Below are 21,989 nucleotides of genomic sequence, written 5' to 3' on the forward strand. Positions count from 1 at the left end.
GTCCAAGAGCTAGGTTTTAAGGAGGAAAGCAAGGTAGAGAGGCAGAGAGGTGTCAGGAGGGATCTCCAGAGCTTAGGAGCGAAGCAACTGAAAGCACAGCCTTCAGGTAAAGCAAATAGAATCGGGGATGCTCAAGAACACAAAAAATAGCAGAAGACAACCATATGGCCCATTAAGTCTGCTGCACCGTTCAATACGATCCTGGCTGATCTTGGGCTTCAATTCCACTTTCCTGTCCGCTCCCCATATCCCTTAATTCCCTGCGAGACCAAATATCTATCTATCCCAGCCTTAAATGTATTCAACAATGAAGCATCCACCACCCTCTGGGATAAAGAATTCCAAAGATTCACAACTCTTTGAGTGTACTAATTTCTCATCTCAGTCCTGAATGATTGGCTCCTTACCCTGAGACGTTCTAGATTCCCCGACCAGTGGAAACAATCTCTCAGCTTCTATCATATCAAGCCCTTTCAGAATCTTGTATGTCTCAATTAGATCGCCCCTCATTCTTCTAAACTCCAGAGAATACAGGCCCAATTTACTCAGCCTCTCATCATAGGACAACCCCCTCATCCCAGGGACCACTTTGCTGCACTGCCTATCTATGTCCTCCCCGCAGCTTAACTTTCCACTGAGCTTTGCTCATCAGCAAATGGAGATACATTACTCTCTGTCTATTCACCCAAGTCATTAATGTAGGCCAAAAGAAGCCAAAATTAAAAGGACACGTATCTTCAGAGTTGTGGGGCTGGAGGAGATTACAGAAGGGAAAAGCCAAGGAGGAATTTGAAAACAAGAATAAGAACTTTAAAAATCACGACATTGCTTGACCAGGAGTCAATGTAAGTCAGTGAGCACAGGGGTGATAGGTGAAAGGGGCTTGGTACACATTAGGACATGGGCAGCAGAGTTTTGAATGACCTCATGTTTAGAAAGGGTAGAATGTGGAAGACCAGTCAGAAGTGCACTGAAATAGTCAAGTCTAAAGGTAACAAAGGCAAGAATGAGGAATTGAGAAAGTTTGTACACACTTAATTTTATCATCAGCACCCAAATGTAAAATAAGTACAGGAAAGCCAATTTTATATTAAAACAAAGATAATATTCTAAAAAAAGAGTAAACTTCTCGACTCAAGATTTATAAAGATGACATCTGCCTTGTAATTACGTTAAGAGTAATGATACACATTCCCAAGAAGTCCTGTGTTGTGTTTAAAGGGTCCTCCTTCGATAAGCAAGATGACATGATCAAGGTCAGAAATCTGCCTTACTTTGGTTGCATCAGGCATGCACCCCTGCAGTCTAACAAAGTACCATCACACCAGAAGGAGGGAGCACCCTACAATGCAACAGATACCCGCTATCAAAACAGATTGTAGATCTAGATAGTCTAGTAATTGTGTGTGGATTTTTTTATTCTTTCATGGGATATCAATGTCGCTGGCAAGGCCAGCATTTGTTGCCCATTACTAATTGCCTTTGACAACTGAGTGGCTTGCTCGGCCATTTCAGAGGGCAGTTAAGAATTAAATCACATTGCTGTGGGTCTGGATTCAGCAGATTTCTTTCCCTAAAGGACATTAGTGAACCAGATGAGTTTGTAGATGACAATCGACGCTAGTTTCATGGCACCATTACTGAGACTAGCTTTCAATTCTAGATTTTTAAAATTAATTAATTGAAATTAAATTCTACCAGCTCCTGTGGTGGGATCTGAACCAGTGTCCAAGGCATTAGCCTGGTCCTCTGGATTACTAGTTCAGTGACATTTCCACTACGCCATCGTCTCCCCAATATCTATTCCTAGTAGCTGAACTAACAGAATCCATCAATAGAAACCTCCCGGATAGATGCTCAGGTAGTAGCTATGGACTGGATAAGTCTTCTGTGGTTCTGAAGGATCCTTACCTAAAAGTCATTTAACACAAAATGCATTACACAAACAAATCCGTATGACATTACTTAATAACAGACCTAACAGAATTAACCGGATTTCCCAATTGATTTAAGCATGATCAGTATAATTTGCCAAATAAAAGCAATGGAAATGTATTTTAAGCTTGGAACAAGAAGTGGAATAAACTAATAAGTGACATTTATATTGCACCTTAGGGCAACAAACGAATTCACAGCAATTCACAATTGAGGTTAGACCAGAGGAGGAGTTAAGAAATTTGCTGAAAACGCGACTTTTAAGAATGTTTTTGAAGGTGGGAGAGATGTAGCAAAAATTCAGATTTGGAGCGAGAGTTCCAGAAAGCAGCACAATAAAAACTGGAAGTAACCTTATCTTGATTTAAATTCAAGTGGGAAACCATTTTGGGACAGTCTTTTCGGTGCACGCCCACAATTACACCATCACAGTGCAATAGCAAATAAGAAAAATCAATGGCCATGCTGTTACCAGACTCACCAAGAGTGTTCTGCAAGATCATATGTGATGGATTCAAAGGGAGAAAGAATCAATTTATATGAAACCAAACTCAAAGTCCAGATGGAACCAATGGAAAATATGATCAATTCAAATACTGATGCCCATCATATAATAAAAAAATCAGTATATACTCCCTAATAGACTAGAAATAAGAGAATAATTTGGTTTCAGCCAAAGGACAAGAACCTAAGGATATTCTAAGACTTAAGTCATACTACAGGAAAGGGAAATCAATGTTCACGCCATTGTGCAACTCACCGTCACAAACTCGTATGCCCTATATTTGGGAGGTGCCGGCAGAAAATTAACCACAATGCCACCTGATATGACACCAGGTTCCACAACTGCAGTTGTCAGCAAGAAAAGCAGCTGCCATAGAAATATCAACAAACTAACTATAACATGGCAGTCTTACCTATGGGAAGCCCTGTTCTACATGGCCATGACCTGCTGCACGGAAAATAAACTATACAATAATTAGCAATTAGACGACCAAGAGATTCTGTCTCAGTTATTCTCCTCCCCATCAGCACTCTGAAAGGATCGTTCCCTCCAGTTCCACTCTTCAATCACTCCCAACAGCATTCTTGCTCTCACGGCATCTTCTCGTGCAAGCGCAGGAGATACAAGATATGACCTTTTTACCTCCTCCTGTCCCACGTTCAGGGCCCCAAACACTGCTTCTACGTGAAACAGCGATTTACATGCACTACTTTCAATTTAGTATCCTGTACTCACTGCTCACGATACGGTCTCCTCTAGATTGGGAGACTTAATGCAGATTGGTTGACTTTGTCCACTCAGTCTGCAAATGTAACCATGAGCTTCCAATCGCCTGTCATTTTAATTCTCCAACACATTGCCACTCGATCTTCTGTCCTTGGTCTCCTACACTGTTCTAATGAAGCTCAATGGGAGCTCAAGGAACAGCACCTCATTTTCAGATTAGGTTACAGCCTTCTGGACCCAACATTGAGTTCAACAATTTCAGATCATAACCACTGTTGCCATTTTTTCAGACAACAGCTGTTGGTCATGCTTCTGTTATTGCCACTTACACCTCTTCAAGATCCATCATGTGCAAATTAGTTGCCACATTTCCTACATTTCAACAGTGATTATACTCCAAAAGTACTTGGCTGGTTGTAAAGCACTTTGGGGGATCCGGAGGTCATGGATGATGCTGTAAGAATGCAAGTTTTATGATTTGTTTCCTTACTTGTGCCATTACCAATCCCTACTGCCTTGCACCATCATCACCTTTGTCATTCAATTGCTCCTGCCTTCTACTCCATCAGAGACCTTTTCTTTTGTTCTTTTCCCTTATCCCCTTGCCTTTGTACTTGGTTAAACCCTCCTACATCTCTAATGTTTTCCAATTCTGATCAAAAGTCATGAAGCTGAAACATTAACTAAGTTTCTCTCCACAGATGCTGTCTGATCTGCTCAGTGTCTCGAGCATTTTTGGTTTTTATTTGATTTATTCATTTTAGCTTTCAACTACCTCACAGCCACTCTTCTTCACTTCTATTCCAAAGGTTGGGTCAGAAGAATGAGCCCTCAGCTCATTTGATCTCATCCTTCCAGAATTTTTTTCCCCCTAACAATTATCATCATTTTATTCGGACCTAGCAAAACCTTAGCCTGTTCTCCTTAGCTGCCTGCAATGACCAAACTGGATGGTGCACAACCTCGGTGGCCAATATATCCCTGACCTAAACTTAAAATCCCATATCCTGACCAATATGAAAATCGCCTATTCCTACCTCTGCAATATTATCCACCTCTGTTCACTCTCTGTGGAGAGAAACAAAGAAACCCCTCCCTCTCATCCTGACTGCCACTAAGACACTAAAGCTTTATCAAAATACAATTATCCAAATACACTCCTCAGCTACCCTTCATCAACAGCAACTCAACCAGATCTCCACTACTTACATTCTATCTGGCACGAAGTCCTGCTCTACTATCATTCTTGGCTTCACCAACCTTCAGTAATATCTCAATCACCAAACCATCAATTTCAAAATGTGTTTCCATGGTCTGACTCTTCCACTTCACCTTCAGCTCTTCCAACGCCAGCCTCCAATGTATTCTTCAACCTCTTCTCTCCGGTCATCCAATTCACCTCAGTGACAGAACCTTCAGCAGCATCAGGTTCGCAAAGCAAAGTTTTCCATAAACCCCTCTGCCGATCTTCCTTCAAAAGAATCCTTAAAATCCTGTTCCATAATCTTGCATTTGGTCACCATCTCTAACCCAGTGTCCAATTACTTATTTTTTTCCCCCATGCCTGTCAAGTGCTTTGGCATGTCTTAGATATCATTGAGTGCCATTACAAAATCTAACTGATTCTGAGCTGAGTTATCTCCAGGCATTAACCATTCCTGCAAACAATTCAAGAACTATTTTCCAACAGCAATCCTAAATTTACCTCTTGACATATTGACCTATATATCTGAAGTAATGTATTTAATGGAATGTAATTTTTCCACTTTCAAGTAGAAAGCATTTAATCTAAACAAGTGATATATTCATCGGTTACTCTTTTGTTTTAAACGGTGCTCCAATGTAGACAAAATGAAAAGCCTTAAGCAAATTTAAATTGATCCAACAGAAAATTCAATTAAGTTACCTTCTTCTGGTCTGGCTACTGAACTGCCAGAACAAAGATATGCAGAGTCTCCGCTTGTAAGCAAAGTTCCCAAAAAACTTTCTTCCGCCTGAAAATAAAAAGGAGCAGAATTCCATAATGCTGTCTGAAACCATTCATTTCCCATCACAGAATCAGAGGCCAGACCTATGGTATTATGATAACAAGTCACTTTTTTCTACTGTACGACAAGGTGGTTTTATGCTCCATGCAAACACAAATTACATAGAATGTATCCACTAAGTCTAAAACGGGCATTTCCAACAACTGGACTTCAAGACTGTAATAATTAGACTGGTTAGTTGGAAGTCAAGTCTACATTCTGCAACTGACCACATTGCGCACTCTCCTTGCCCTTAAAACAGTTCGTAATCACTTGTTGAAATATTGCAAACTATATAAAAACTTTAAACACTTCCAATTAAGGAATAACATTAAACAAAGCAACAATACAGGTTTGTACTATTACAGTAGATAACACAATGGATATTGAAACTATAGTCAGTGCGTCATTTGCAGCACTTAAACTCAAACAATCCAGTCCAGGAAGACCCAGAGACTGTTCTATTTACATATAGTTTTAACTTGATGGTTTGACTAGTTTGAACTTCATGAGTCTGGAGTTTAGAAAGAGTGAAAAAAATTAAGGAAATTGATATCAGCCAAGATAAAGTATTGGAGAAGCTTGAGGGACTAAAATCTGTCTTGTCCCCAGGTCCAGAGAGCCTACACCTTTGGGTTTTAAAAGAGATAGCTGCAGAGATAGTAGATGCAGTAGCTACGATTTTCCAGATTTTATTTAGATTCAGGAATGGTCCCGTCAGACTGGAAAATGACAAATATTACGCTGCTTTTCAAGGAAGGTGGTAGAGAGAAAACAGGGAACTACAGGCCGATCAGTTGTTGGGAAGATGCCGGAAATTATTAAATTAGTCTTAACAATACACTTGGAAAAGCATAGTATGATTAGAACAAGTCAGCATAGTTTCACTAAAGGGAAATCCTGTTTGATAAATTTATTAGTTTTTTGTGGATGTAGCAATAGGGTAGATAAAGGGGGAACCAGTAGACGTAATAGACCTGGATTTCCAAAAGGCACTCGAAAAGGTGCCAAATAAAAGAGTAATAGGCCAGATAAGGGCTCATGATGTTGGATCTAATATATGAGCATGGATAGAGGATTGGTTAACAAACAGGAAGCACAGAGTGGGCATTAATGGGGCATTTTCACGTTGGCGGGCAGTGAATACTGGGATGCAGCAAGGATCAGTGCTGAAGCCTCAGCTATTTACACTCTATATTAATGTCTTGGATGAGGAGACAGGGATTAATGTATCTAGGTTTGCTGATGATACAAAGCTCAGTGGAAAGGTAAGCTGCAGGGAAGATGTAGAGAGGCTGCAAAGAGATACAGACAGGTTAGGTGAATGGGCAACAAGATGGCAGATGGAAAATAAAGTAGGGAAGTCTGAAGTTGTTCACTTCGGTCATAAAAATAGAAAAGCAGAATTTTTTAATAATGTGTGAAACTGGTAAGGGCTGATGTTCAAAGACTTGGGGGTATTCGTACAAGGAATGTACAAAGTTAACAAACATGCAGATGCAGCAGGCAATTAGGAAGCAAAATGGCATGTTGGTCTTTATTGCAAAGGGAACTGAAATACAGGAATAAAGAAGTCTTACTGCAATTGTTCAGGGTTTTCGGGAGACTGCACCTGGAATACTGTGCAGTTTTGGTCTCCACACTTAAGGAAACACTTCCACCGGAAGTGGTGCAGTGAAGATTTACTAAATTGGTCCCTGGGATGAGGGGGTTGTCCTATGTTGAGAGGCTGAGTAAACTGGGCCTATATTCTCTGGAATCAAAGCAAAATACTGCAGATGCTGGAAATCTGAAATCAAAACAAGAAATGTTGGAAATACTCAGCAGGTCTGGCAGCATCTGTGGAGAGAGAAGCAGAGTTAACGTTTCAGGTCAGTGACCCTTCTTCAGAACTGGCAAATATTAGAAATGTAAAAGGTTATAAGCAAGTAAAGCAGGGGTGGGGCAAGAGATAACAAAGGAAAAGGTGTAGACAGGACAAGGTCACAGCATAGCTGACCAGAAGGTCGTGGAGCAAAGACAATGTGTTAGTGGTGTGTTGAAAGACAAAGTGTTAGTACAGATAGGGTGTTAACGGACCGAAAATTGAACAGCCGCAAATACAAACATGAAAAAAAAGCAGATAAGCAAACTGAACAAACTAAAATGAAATAAAATAAAACACAAAAAAATATATAAGAAAAAAATAACTACAAATAAAAGTAAAACGGGGGGCCCCGTCATGCTCTGAAATTATTGAATTCAATGTTCAGTCTGGCAGGCTGCAGTGTGCCTAATCAGTTAATGAGATGCTGTTGCTCAAGCTTGCGTTGATATTCACTGGAACACTGCAACAATCCCAGGACAGAGATGTGAGCAAAGTGGTCACCCAGCCTGCGTTTGGAGAGGAGACCACATTGTGAGCAGCAGCTCCGCAGTTTCATTTCATCCTTCGTCTCATCCAACGCATTAACAAAAAACTTTTTTTCTTCCTTTCAGGTGTCAAGGAACGTAAGCTCCAGCAGCTGATGGGGACTAATGCCCCACCAGATCCTTCTTCCCTTGCACTTCCCTCTGACCCCACCCCTTCTGATCTGACCCCTTGCCGTGTATTCACGATACTCTCTGACCTCCCCCTCTGACGCTGAACATTCTGTACTCAGCAAAGGTCTCAGTTTTATCCCCTTACGCCCCCCACCTCAATGAATTTCGTGCTCAGCATGACTGAGCTCTTCTTCCATCGCCTCCGCCTCCAGGCTCACTTCTTTGACCAGGAGTCCTTCCCCCAATCAGTAGACCCATTCATCCGCCTCCCGCATTCTCCCTCTACTAGGACCCCTCCTCCTGGCCTCTTACCCCCTCTTGATCTTTTCATGGAAAACTATTGGCGAGACATTGGTCATATCAATTTCTCTGCCCCCCTCACTCACTCTAACCTGTCCCCCTCTGAACTTGAGGCACTCCATTCTCTCAGGTCTAACCCCGACATGGTCATCAAACCTGCAGACAAGGGTCGTGCTGTTGTTGTATGGCGTACCGACCTCTACCTTGCAGAGGCTCAGCGCCAACTCTCAGACACTTCTTCCAACCTCCCTCTGGACCATGACCCCACCATCGAACATCAAACTACTGTCCACAGGACTGTCACTGACCTCATCTCCTCTAGCGATCTTCCCTCTACAGCTTCCAACCTCATAGTCCCACAACCCCAGACAGCTCGCTTCTATCTCCTTCCCAAAATCCACAAACAGGACTGTCCCAGCAGACCTATTGTGTCAGCCTGCCCCTGCCCCACTGAACTTATTTCTTCCTATCTTGACTCTATCTTTTCTCCGCTGGTCCAGTCTCTTTCCACCTACATCCATGACTCTTCTGACGCCCAACGTCATTTTGACAATTTCCAGTTTCCTGGCCCCAACCGCCTTCTCTTCACGATGAACGTCCAATCTCTCTACAACTCCATCCCCCACCAGGACGCTTGAACAGAGGCCCAACCAGTCCCCATCCACCAACACCCTCCTCCGCCTGGCTGAACTTGTTCTCACATTGAACAACTTCTCCTTCAACTCCACTCATTTCCTTGAAGTAAAAGGAGTTGCTATGGGTACCCGCATGGGTCCTAGTTATGCCTGTCTTATTGTGGGATGTCGACATTCCTTGTTCCAGTCCTACTCAGGCCCCCGCCCCCAACTCTTTTTCTGGTACATTGATGACTATCAGTGCAGTTTCCTGCTCCCGCCCAGAACTGGAAAACTTGATCAACTTTGCTTCTAATTTCAACCCTTCCCTCACCTTTACATGGTCCATCTCTGACACGTCCCTTCCCTTCCTTGACTTCTCTACCTCCATCTCTGGGGATAAGCTGTCTACTAATATCCATTATAAGCCCACTGACTCTCCCAGCTACCTCGACTACACTTCTTCACACCCTGCCTCCTGTAAGGATTCCATTCCATTCTCCCAGTTTCTCTGTCTCCGACGCATCTCCTCCCATGATGCTACCTTCCATGACAGCGCTTCTGATATGTCTTCCTTGTTCCTCAACCAAGGATTTCCCCCCCACTGTGGTTGAAAGGGCCCTCAACTGTGTCCGGCCCATTTCCCACACCTCTACCCTCATCCCTTCCCCTCCTTACCAGAACCGCGAAAGGGTTCCCCTGGTCCTCACTTTCCACCCCAGCAGCCTCCATATCCAAAGGATCATCCTCCGCCATTTCCACCACCGCCAGCGTGATGCCACTACCAAACGCAATTTCCCCTCCCTTCCCGTCAGCATTCCAAAGGGTTCGTTCCCTCCGTGACACCCTGGTCCACTCCTCCATTATGCCCACCACCTCGTCCCCTTCCCATTGCACCTTCCCCTGCAATCACAGGAGGTGTAAGACATGCCCATTTACCTCCTCTCTCCTCACTATCCCAGGCCCCAAACACTCCTTTCAGGTGAAGCAGCGATTTACTTGTACTTCTTTCAATGTAGTATACTGTATTCGCTGCTCACCCTGTGGTCTTCTCTACATTGGGAGAGCAAACGCAGACTGGGTGACCGCTTTGCAGAACACCTCCACTCAGACCGCAAGCATAACCCCGAGCTTCCGGTTGCTTGCCATTTCAACACTCACCCTTACTCTCATCTCTGTCCTGGGATTGTTGCAGTGTTCCAGTGAACATCAACACAAGCTCGAGGAACAGCACCTCATTTACCGATTAGGCACTCTACAGCCTGCCAGACTGAACATTGAGTTCAATAATTTCAGAGCAGGACGGGCCCCCCATTTTACTTTTATTTTTAGTTATTTTTTTCTTTTTCCTTTTAAAAAATTTTTTTTGTTTATTTTATTTAATTTCATCTTAGTTTGTTCAGTTTGCTTACCCACTGTTTTTTTTCCATGTTTGCACTTACGGCTGTTCAATTTTCAGTCCGTTAACACCCTATCTGTACAAATGCTTTGTCTTTCAACACACTATTAACATCTTGTTTGCCTTTGCTCCACGACCTTCTGGTCAACTATTCCGTGACTTTGTCTTATCTACACCTTCTCCTTTGTTATCTCTTGCCCCACTCCCGCTTTACCTGCTTATAACCTTTTACATTTCTAATATTTGCCAGTTCTGAAGAAGGGTCACTGACCTGAAACGTTAACTCTGCTTCTCTTTCCACAGATGCTACCAGACCGGAGTATTTCCAGCATTTCTTGTTTTTATTTCTATATTCTCTGGAGTTTAGAAAAATAAAAGGCGATCTAATTGATTCTGAAAGGGCTTGATATGGTAAAAGCGGAGAGATTGTTCCCACTGGTTAGGGAATCTAGAACACGGGGACACAGTGTCAGGATAAAAGGCCAATCATTCAGGACTGAGATTAAGAGACATTACTTCACTCAAAGGGTTCTGAATCTTGGGAATTCTCTACTCCAGAGGGTTGTGGATGCTCCATCGTTGAATACATTCAAGGCTGGGATAGATAGACTTTTGCTCTTGCAGGGAATCAAGGGATATGGGGAGGGGGAAGGGAAGTGGAATTGAAGCCCAAGATGAGCCATAATCAAATTGAATGGTGGAGCAGGCTCGATGGGCCATATGGTCTACTTCTGCTCTTATTCCTGGTGTTCTTGGAAAAGATTGTTCTTAGTACTATGGTCTCAATGTGGACAAATCATAATCTCACTCTCCCCTGAGCCCACAGTCTCCCTCCACCCCAGTCTCGAGATCCCTGCAATTTCAGGGAACCCACTCCGGCCCCACCCCACAAGATTTCAGGCCACTATCCCTGCAATTTCCGATACCCGTCTCCCCCCCCCCACCCCATCTGACCTGTAGTTCTCAAATTTTGTGTCAAACAGATCTCTTCACTCAGCATCCACAGTGGCAGAGTAACACACATTTATTCAAGTGGTTGAACTGCATAGCGTTCAAGCCCAGAGTCAGGGATTTCTCCACAACCATGCTGGGTAAAAAGATCACCACTGAACAAAAGTTTTTTTTTTAAACCTGCTGCTGCCTCACACTTACCTACAAGAAGGATGGGTTGTATCTGAACTGGAAGGGGACTAATATCCTTGCCGGGAGGTTTGCTCGTACTACTCGGGAGGGTTTAAACTAGTCTTGCAGGGGGGGTGGGACCCAAAGTAGTAGTCTCTCCGATGAGATAGTTGAGGCAAATGTAGAGGTTAAAGCAAGTCCAGTAGGCAGGCCGGGCAGGAGCAGGACAGGGAGCGTGGAATGTCTGGTAGGCTAAACTGCACTTACTTTAATGCAACAAGCCTTACAGGTAAGGCAGATGAACTCGGAGCATGGATCGGTACATGGGATTGTGATATTATAGCTATTACGGAAACATAGTTGAGGGATGGGCAGGACTGGCAGCTAAATGTTTCGGGGTACTGATGCTTCCGGTGTGAGGTGGAAGTAAGAGAGGAGGGGGAGTTGCACTATTGATTAGGGAGGACATCACGGCAGTACTTACACAGGATATCCCAGGGGGAATGTCCAGCGAGGCCATATGGGTAGAACTTAGAAATAAGAAAGGGGTGATCACTTTGATGGGATTATACTATACGCCCCCCCAATAATCAGAGGGAAATGGAGGAGCATATATGTAGGGAAATCACAGATAGGTGTAGGAATTATAGGGTTGTAATAGTAGGTGATTTTAACTCCACTAATATTGACTGGGACTGCCTTAGTGCTAAGGGATCAGATGGGAAGAATTTGTTAAGTGTGTCCAGGATAGTTTTCTGAAGCAGTATGTGGAAGAGCCTACTAGAGAAGGGGCTACACTGGACCTCCTCTGAGGAAATGAGGATGGGCAGGTGGTTGATTTGTCATTGGGGGAGCATTTTGGGAAAATTGACCATAACTCCATTAGCTTCAAGATAGTTATGGAAAAGGATAGGACTGGTCCTCAGGTTGAAGTCCTAAATTGAGGGAAGGCTAATTTCGATGGCATCAGACAGGAACTCTCAAAAGTTGAATGGGAGAGTCTGTTTGCAGGTAAAGGGACATCTGGCAAGTGGGAGGCTTTTAAAAGTGAGATCGGAAGATTTCAGGGCCGGCATGTTCCTGTTACATGGAAGGGCCAGGCTGGCACTTTGGGGAAACCTTGGTTGACGAGGGATACTGAGGGTCTGGTCAGGACAAAGAAGGAGGCATATATGTCAGGTATAGGTAGCTGGGATCAAGCGAGTCCCTCGAGGAGTATAAGGGATGTAGGAGTACACTTTGGAAGGAAATTAGGAGGGCGAAAAGGGGCCATAAGATTTCCCTGGCAGATAAGATAAAGGAGAATCCTAAAAGCAAGGAGTCAGGAGGGCTAAAAGGAGTCATGAAAAGTCATTGGCAAACAGCCAATGTTGTTCCTTTCTTTAACAGTAGCAAGGATAATCCAAGAAATTATAGGCCAGTGTGCCTTACGCAGTGGTAGGGAAATTATTGGAAAGAACTCTTCGGGACAGGATTTACTCCCATTTGGAAACAAATGAACTTATTAGCGAGATTCAGCATGGCTTTGTGAAGGGGAGGTCGTGTCTCACTAACTTGATTGAGTTTTTTGAGGAAGTGACGAAGATGATCGATGAAGGAAGGGCAGTGGATGTTGTCTACATGGACTACAGTAAAGCCTTTGACAAGGCCTCTCATGGCAGACTGGTACAAAAGGTGAAGTCACACGGGATCAGAGGTGAGCTGGCAAGATGGATACAGAACTGGATGGAGCAGTTTTTGTCAGGTGTGTCCAGGAAGGTTTCCTGACTCAATATGTAGAGAGGCCAACTAGAGGGGAGACTATGTTGGACTTGGTGCTTGGCAACGAACCAGACCAGGTGGCAGATCTCTCGGTGGGAGAGCATTTCGGTGATAGTGATCACAACTCCCTGACCTTTACTATCGTCATGGAGGGGGACAGGAGCAGACGGGATGGGAAAATATTTAATTGGGGGAGGGGGAATTACAATGCTATTAGGCAGGAACTGGGGAGCATAAATTGGGAACAGATGTTCTCAGGGAAATGCACGACAGAAATGTGGAGGTTGTTTAGGGAGCACGTGCTGCGACTGCTGGATAGGTTTGTCCCGAAGAGGCAAGGAAGGGATGGTAGGGTGAAGGAACCTTGGATGACGAGAGATGTGGAACAGCAAGTCAAGAGGAAGAAGGAAGCTTACTTAAGGTTGAGGAAGCAAGGATCAGACAGGGCTCTAGAGGGTTACAAGGTAGCCAGGAAGGAACTGAAGAATGGACTTAGGAGAGCAAGAAGGGGACATGAAAAAGTCTTGGCGGGTAGGATTAAAGAAAATCCCAAGGCGTTCTACACTTATGTGAGGAACAAGAGGATGGCCAGAGTGAGGGTAGGGCCGATCAGGGATAGTGGAGGGAACTTGTGCCTGGAGTCGGAGGAGGTAGGGGAGGTCCTAAATGAATACTTTGCTTCAGTATTCACTAGTGAGAGGGACCTGGTCATTTGTGAGGACAGCGTGGAACAGGCTGATATGCTCGAACAGGTTGAGGTTAAGAGGGAGGATGTGCTGGAAATTTTGAATGATATGAGGACAGATATGTCCCCGGGGCCAGACGGGATATACCCAAGGATATTACGGGAAGCGAGGGAAGAGATTGCTGCGCCTTTGGCGATGATCTTTGCGTCCTCACTGTCCACTGGAGTAGTACCGGATGATTGGAGGGTGGCAAATGTTGTTCCCTTGTTCAAGAAAAGGGAATAGGGATAACCCTGGGAATTATAGACCAGTCAGTCTTACGTCGGTAGTGGGCAAATTATTGGAGAGGATTCTGAGAGACAGGATTTATGATTATTTGGAAAAGCATAGTTTGATTAGAGAGTCAGCATGGCTTTGTGAGGGGCAGGTCATGCCTCACAAGCCTTACTGAACTCTTTGAAGATGTGACAAAACACATTGATGAAGGAAGAGCAGTGGATGTGGTGTATATGGATTTTAGCAAGGCGTTTGATAAGGTTCCCCATGGTAGGCTCATTCAGAAAGTAAGGAGGCATGGGATTCAGGGAAAGTTGGCTGTCTGGATACAAAATTGGCTGGCCCATAGAAGTCAGAGGGTGGAAGTAGATGGAAAGTATTCAGCATGGAGCTTGGTGACCAGTGGTGTTCCGCAAGGATCTGTTCTGGGACCTCTGCTCTTTGTGATTTTTACAAATGACTTGGATGAGGAAGTGGAAAGCTGGGTTAGCAAGTTTGCCGATGACATGAAGGTTGCTGGAGTTGTGGATAGTGTGGAAGGCTGTTGTAGGTTGCAACGGGACATTGACAGGATGCAGAGCTGGGCTGAGAAGTGGCAGATGGAGTTCAACCTGGAAAAGTGTGAAGTGATTCATTTTGGAAGGTCGAATTTGAATGCGGAATACAAGCTTAAAGACAGGATTCTAGGGAGTGTGGAGGAACAGAGAGATCTTGGGGTCCATGTCCATAGATTGCTCAAAGTTGGCACCCAAGTTGATAGGGTTGTTAAGAAGGCGCATGGTGTGTTGGCTTTCATTAACAGGGGGATTGAGTTTAAGAGCCACGAGATTATGCTGCAGCTCTATAAGGCCCTGGTTCGACCACACTTGGAATATTGTGTTCAGTTCTGGTCGCCTCATTATAGGAAGGATGTGGAAGCTTTAGAGAGGGTGCAGAGGAGATTTACCAGGATGCTGCCTGGACTGGAGGGCATGTCCTACGAAGAAAGATTGAGGGAGCTAGGGCTTTTCTCATTGGAGCGAAGAAGGATGAGAGGTGACTTGATAGAGGGGTACAAGATGATGAGAGGCATAGATAGAGTGGATAGTCAGAGACTTTTTCCCAGGGTGGAAAGGGCTATCACCAGGGGGCATAATTTTAAGGTGATTGGAGGAAGGTTTCGGGGAGATGTCAGAGGTAGGTTCTTGACATAGAGAGTGGTGGGTGCGTGGAATGCGCTGCCAGCGGTGGTAGCAGAAGTAGATACATTAGGGGCATTTAAGCGACTCTTGGATAGGTACATGGATGATAGTAGAATGAAGGGTAGGTAGTTAGTTTGATCTTAGAGTAGGTTAAAGGTTCGGCACAACATTGTGGGCCGAAGGGCCTGTACTGTGCTGTACTGTTCTATGTTCTAGAACTGGCTCGGTCATAGAAGACAGAGGGTAGCAGTGGATGGGTGCTTTTCTGAATGGAGGGCAGTGACTCGTGGTGTTCCGCAGGGATCAGTGCTGGGATCTTTGCTGTTTGTAGTATATATAAATGATTTGGAGGAAAATGTAGCTGGTCTGATTAGTAAGTTTGTGGACGACACAAAAGGTTGGTGGAGTTGCGGATAATGATGAGGATTGTCAGAGGATGCAGCAGGATATAGATCGGTTGGAGACATGACGGAGAAACAGCAGATGGAGCTTAATCTGGACAAATGTGAGATAATGCATTTTGGAAGGTCTAATACAGGTGGGAAGTATACAGTAAATGGCAGAACCCTTAAGAGTATGACAAGCAGAGAGATCTGGGCATACATGTCCACAGATCACTGAAAGTGGCAACGCAGGTGGATAAGGTAGTCAAGAAGGCATACGGCATGCTTGCCTTCATCGGTCAGGGCATAGAGTATAAAAATTGGCTGCGGCTGTACAGAACTTTAGTTAGGCCACACTTGGAATACTGCGCACAATTCTGGTTGCCACACTACCAGAAGGATGTGGAGGCTTTGGAGAGGGTACAGAAGAGGTTTACCAGGATGTTGCCTGGTCTGGAGGGTATTAGCTATGAGGAGAGGTTGGATAAACTCGGATTGTTTTCACTGGAACGACGGAGGTGGAGGGGTGACATGATAGAGGTTTACAAAGTTACGAGTGGCATGGACAGAGTGGATAGTCAGAAGCTTTTTCCCAGGGTGGAAGAGTCAGTTACTAGGGGACATCGGTTTAAGGTGCAAGGGGCAAAGTTTAGAGGGGATGTGCGAGACAAGTTTTTATTTTTTTATTTATTTATTTATTTTATTTATTTATTTATTTTTTTTTTTTACAGAGGGTGGTGAGTGCCTGGAACTTGCTGCCGGGGAGGTGGTGGAAGCAGGTACGATTGCGACGTTTAAGAGGCATCTTGACAAATACATGAATAGGATTGGAATAGAGGGATACAGACCCCGGAAGTGCAGAAGGTTTTAATTCAGACAGGCATCAAGATCGGTGCAGGCTTGGAGGGCCGAATAGCCTGTTCCTGCGCTGTACTGTTCTTTGTTCTTTGATTCTGTAAGTATATTCAGAGTAAAAGGGTAGCTAGAGAGGGAGTAGGTCCTCTTCAGGATCAGTGTGGTAATCTATGTGTGGAGCCATGGGAAATGGGCGAGGTCTTAAATGAATACTTCTCGTCTGTATTTACCATGGAGGCGGTATGGAAGCTAGTGATTTCAAGGGAGGGAACAGCAATATCATGGAGCATCTCAACATTACAAAGGAGGAAGTGTTGGAGGTTTTGAAGCGCATTAAAGTGGATAAAACCCCAGGGCCTGACTAGTTGTATCCTAGGATGCTATGGGAAGCAAGGGAGGAGATTGCTGGGGCCCTGGCAGAGATTTTTGTATCATCGTTAGCCAAGGGTGAGGTACCAGAAGACTGGAGGATAGCTAATGTTGTGCCTTTATTTAAGAAGGGCAGCAGGGATCAGCCAGGGAACTACAGGCCGGTGAGCCTTACATCAGTGGTGGGAAAGTTATTGGAAGGGATTCTGAGACACAGGATTTATATACATTTGGAAAGGCATGGTCTGATTAGGGATAGTCAACATGGCTTTGTGCATGGGAAATCATGTCTCACGAATCTGATTGAGTTTTACGTGGAGGTGACCAAGAGGATTGACGAGGGCAGGGCAATGGACGTTGTCTACATGGACTTTAGCAAGGCCTTTGACAAGGTCCCGTATGGTCGGCTGGTCCAGGAGGTTCGAACACATGGGATCCAGGGTGAGCTAGCAAATTGGATACAAAATTGGCTTGGTGATAGGAGGCAGAGGGTGGTAGTGGAGGGTTGTTTTTTTAGATTGGAGGCCGGTGACCGGAGGTGTGTCGCAGGGATCGGTGCAGGGCCCTCCGTTGTTAGTCATCTATATTAATGACTTGGATGTGAACGTAGGGGGCATGATTAGTAAGTTTGCAGATGACACCAAAATTGGTGGTATCGTGGACAGTGAAGAAGGTTGTCTAAAGTTCCAACAGGATATAGATCAACTGGGAAAGTGGGCAAGGGATTGGCAAATGGAATTTAACAAAGACAAGTGTGAAGTGATGCATTTTGGGAAGTTAAACCAGGGCAGGACATATACAGTGAATGGCAGGGCCCTGGGGAGTGTTGTTGAGCAGAGAGACCTTGGGGTGCAAGTACATAGTTCCCTGAAAGTGGCAACACAGGTACTTGAATGAGAAAGGCATAGAGGGATATGGAATTAATGCAGGCAGGTGGGATTAGTATAGATAGGCATTATGGTCGGCATGGACGCAGTGGGCCGAAGGGCCTGTTTCTATGCTGTATGACTATGTTCAATGTTTTAAGATGCAAATGGACCTGAAGCATTGAAGGCTGTCTGTGGTTTCAAGATTTAGTTTGTACCTATTATTTGCAACTATCAGTAAGTACATGTTTTTTGAGGGCGTCTGTTTGCACCAGCTTCAGTGTAATCCACAGTGTTCTGACAGCATGAGTAAATTGTTTTTTCCACTTTCAGAAGTCTGAATGCACAGCCTCAAGGAGACCATCATTTCCACTGGGAGGGAGAACAATTTTAGGAGCTTAACGAGTGCTCACCAATGGCAGAGCTGAAGGACCATTTCGGGTTGATAGTGGTGTGAAACAATGTTAGTGAGGCCATGTTTTGGTTGAGTTGAAGCTTGTAGGAGCTTGAGGTAGGGAGGCCAGTTCTTAATATTTTGGAGACATCATATCTTGAAAACACAGGCGGGAGTTTTGGCAAGAGAAGAAATAAGGCAAGTAGCAGCAATGTTGTACTGTGTAAAGAACTAGCTCAACAGGGCCTTCTTTCCTTTCATGGTCCTCACCCCATGTTTGACTATTTCTCTCCACTTCCTCCAAAACAAAGTCTCTTGCCCTCTCTTCTCATAATTTCTTAAACGACTCTTAAATCTTTATCACTTGCTAAACAGGGCATCTCCTTTTATCACGAACACAAATAATTTTTCCAGACCTTCAACATCTTCACTGCTCTTTATCACTGTTCCTTTTCCTTTCATTCTCACCTTTTACCATTTCTATTTATTCAGTTCTACCTCTCAACTCTACTTCTGTAACACATTTAGACATTCATATGGGAAAACTGTGCAAGCAAAATAAGCTGAATAAAGAAAAGCACAGACACATTGGGAGGGAGCAGGCCACAATAAGTCTTGTTCGAGGATGCTCCTGGGAAATGTTACCCTTGATTCTTCATGGTAAACAAATTGCAGCAGGCTTCTGCACACTCAGCAGAGACAGAATAGAGAAGGCTCTTAAAAGTTCCTCTGCGAAGGAAGTGAACTCCAAAGGAAACATTTTCAGGACTGTAGGGAAAGAATGGATATCTCCTTCTAAGAGCCAACACAAGCACAATGGGCCAAATGGCTTTGTCCTGTGTTGCTAGGTGAAAGTATGGGGAAATCAGAGGGATGACTGTGCAGCGATTCTTAACTTATTTACACAAAAAAAAGTTAAAATGGCACCAGGGAAATGTAATTCTGTGGACAGTAGGCAAATTTAATACAAATTTTAATATATTTGAATTGAGGAAGGAGTGGCTGCTAATGATCTACAATTCTTGGTGGATTTGTAGCAAACAAGTTTTCAGTGGTTCATATTGGTCTGGACAAGGAACTGCAATGCTAAATACTTTTTTTTTGAGGGGGTGGGTTGGGGAAAAAGTTATTTTTAATGGGTGTGATTCACAGAACTTTTTTTTTTAGTCGAATGTCATTGAAGAGAATAGTTATTCATTAGTTGTATTGAATAAAACCAAATCAGAAAAGGAAAAATACACAAATTAGCCAATAAGGAAACAGAAAACAAACAACTTGAGTCATAATACAGTCAAAGCTAACAACAGACACAAAAAAAGACAACTTTCAATCTAATTTACACATTACATTAAGATATTACATGATAAGACATAGTAAATTTGGACCTATATAAATTTTTCTAACTTTTCCCCAAGTTCAGATATTGTATGACGCATTCTTGCCATTGAAGCAAAGTGCAGTTTCACATTTATGAAAGTTAAAATCCTGAATGTGCAGTAAAACTACTTCAGAATGCAAAATCAACAGCCAGATTTGGAACTACGACTTTAGAATCAGGCCATAACATCCCAAAAATTCTATTATTCCTGGCACTGTTAATAATTTGAACTCCCAGAGTAAATGTATTAATAGTTACGAACTACATAATTACTAATTTTTTTCAATTTAAACAGGACCTACCTTTACTATTTGCTGAGCTTCTTCTGAAAGTTTCACCTCAGCATCTTCAACCTTGTGAAGAAAAACAAAGAATACAAAATACCTTAACATAATTTGAATGCATCTTTTCAGAATTCCCATTTTATGAAAATCAAAATAAGTTTTGACTGCAATGGAAATACTCAACTCCCAGCTGCCCAGTCACAATTGGAGCAAATGCAAATTAACTGGATGAGGGACAGAAAGGAGCACTTTGAATTAGGGTTCAAAATAAAACAAACGTTCTAACAAAGTATTAGTAATAGTTTTCGTGATTTACAAAAGTAAACCTAGTTAAATCTGACTACATCAATGGCGAAAAGTATAGGCCTGCGGCATTATTAGCATCAATGCCAAATTGTTATTTCTGAAATTTTAAAGAAACATCCAAATAAAATTAAGCAGGTGCCAAGACATTGGTCTTTGTTCCTGTCAATAAAGTAGCATTTTTGGATGGATTTCTGAGCTGAAAAGATAGATATCATTGTAAAGATAACGGACCAAATGCAAAGTACACCTCGGGTTAATTTTCTTTCAAGAAGAACAGTTAATGGCATAAAAGGGCAAAATAACTACACAGGCTGCCAGTAAAGAAGAACGGGTGAAAGATATAGCAGGGGAGATCAGACATTTAAAGGATTTGACGAAGAAAAATAAAGGTCAAGCACATTATGAGAACATTCTGTTTTTGAAAAACAAAATAAATAGAACTGCAATACACAGTTTTCTGAATTAGCTACATTTATTTCTATTTTTGGATCCATTCCAAATTGTGGGGGGCAACAAAATCAAATTAAAAATGGATATAAACCAGCAGAAAACATAATAGTGAGTCATTATTAATTATCTGTGTAGGTCTGCAATATCCAGGGGATCACCTATATAAAATCAGTAATTTAAATGATCAATACTGAAGAGCTTTTTTTTAAAATTGCAAATACTGGAAATTTATATGGTTAGTGAGGTTCAACAGTAGTCACCTAATCTGCATATGGTCTCACCAAGGAAGCAGTTTGCTACTCAAGCAGAAAATATAGGATAGTTATTTGGAGGAAGCACCTGCACACAGGAATCTTTAAGGCTCTTAACTCAAAAGACAGGTATCTCCAGTTCATCCCCAGGTGAAAGTGCAATGAACTGAGAAATTGTACAAGGCCACATTTCATGTATTGTGATACAAGGTTTTCTTCAGCAGTGGACTGGGTAGTCAGTATATTATGAAAAAATTATCTAACTCGTTTTTGTTGCTTCATCTAAGTTTGAGGCGCAACAAACATTTGTGGGCAGTAATTGTGCACATAAAAAGATTTTTTAAAAGGTTGTTGCAGAATGGAGTAATGACTAAAGAAGCAATGCAGCACGATAATCAATATTAGTTAGCATGCCTTCAGTTTAAAGATTTTTGTTAAAAAATTATAAAAATTAATTCTCAGGATGTGGGTGCACTGGCAAGGATAGCATTTATTGCCCATCCAGATATATGTGTGTATGTTTGCAAGGCCACTTTAGAGGACAGTTAAGAGTCAATGAAGTTGGTGTTGGACTGAAGTCTCAGTCAGACCAGATAAGGATGTCACGTCTCCCTCGCAAAACAAAAAATTCAGAACCAGTTGGATTTTTACAACAATCCAACAATGCCACAGTCACTTTTTACTTATAACTTTGTTTTCAGGTCTTGCCACATGAACTCAAATTCTCAAACTGCCATTGTGGATTTTTACTCCAGGCTTCTGGATTCCTAAGTCCAGGATTATTATTACTACATTACCACAATATTTATTTTTTTTTTGAAGAGAGAGATAAGAAATTTATTCTACTTATGACTGTAGGCCAGCATGCTCATTTATATAAATGCCCCTAGCTAGCACAGAGGGTGTCAACAGTATTTGTTTAGCAGGCTCAAAGTGACTCTGAATCAGGATGTAGGTCTGTCAGAGATGCTATTTTCCAGGTTTTTCTTCGAATCATAGAATGGTTACAGCACAGAAGAAGGGCATGCGGCCCATCAGGACGTGCTGGCTCTCTGCAAGAGTAACTCAGCTAGTCCCACTCCACCACGCTCTGCCCATAGCCTTGCAAATTTTCTCTTCTGGTGCTTACTCAATTCCCTTTTCAAAGCCACAACTGAATCTGCCTGCACTACAGTGTCAGGCAGTGCAATCCGGATCCCAACTACATGAGCGAAAAAAAGTTTTTCCTCATGTCGTCATTGGTTCTTGTGCCATTCACCTTCCATCAGTAACCTCTGGTTCTCAAGCAGTCCGCAAATGGGAAAGTTTCTCTGCCTGGACCCCTCATGATTTTGAGCACCTCTATCAAATCTATTTTCAACCTTCTCTTCTCTAAGGATAACAACCACAGCTTCTCCA

General features: G+C 43.0%; 1 protein-coding gene across 2 annotated transcripts in view; it reads right to left on the reverse strand.

The window, feature by feature from the left end:
• dnaaf9 (dynein axonemal assembly factor 9) overlaps positions 1-21,989 on the reverse strand; it is a 265,646-nt gene that overhangs the window by 136,851 nt on the left and 106,806 nt on the right. For both annotated transcript variants that reach the window (XM_068028730.1, XM_068028729.1), the window contains exons 19-20: positions 19,603-19,653; positions 5,073-5,160 (exon numbers count right to left, since the gene is read on the reverse strand). In XM_068028730.1, the coding sequence (XP_067884831.1) occupies positions 5,073-5,160; positions 19,603-19,653 (139 nt within the window). The remainder of the gene's footprint in view (positions 1-5,072; positions 5,161-19,602; positions 19,654-21,989) is intronic.

The sequence above is a fragment of the Heterodontus francisci genome, chromosome 1 (genome assembly GCF_036365525.1).
Source record: "Heterodontus francisci isolate sHetFra1 chromosome 1, sHetFra1.hap1, whole genome shotgun sequence".
Taxonomy (NCBI): domain Eukaryota; kingdom Metazoa; phylum Chordata; class Chondrichthyes; order Heterodontiformes; family Heterodontidae; genus Heterodontus; species Heterodontus francisci.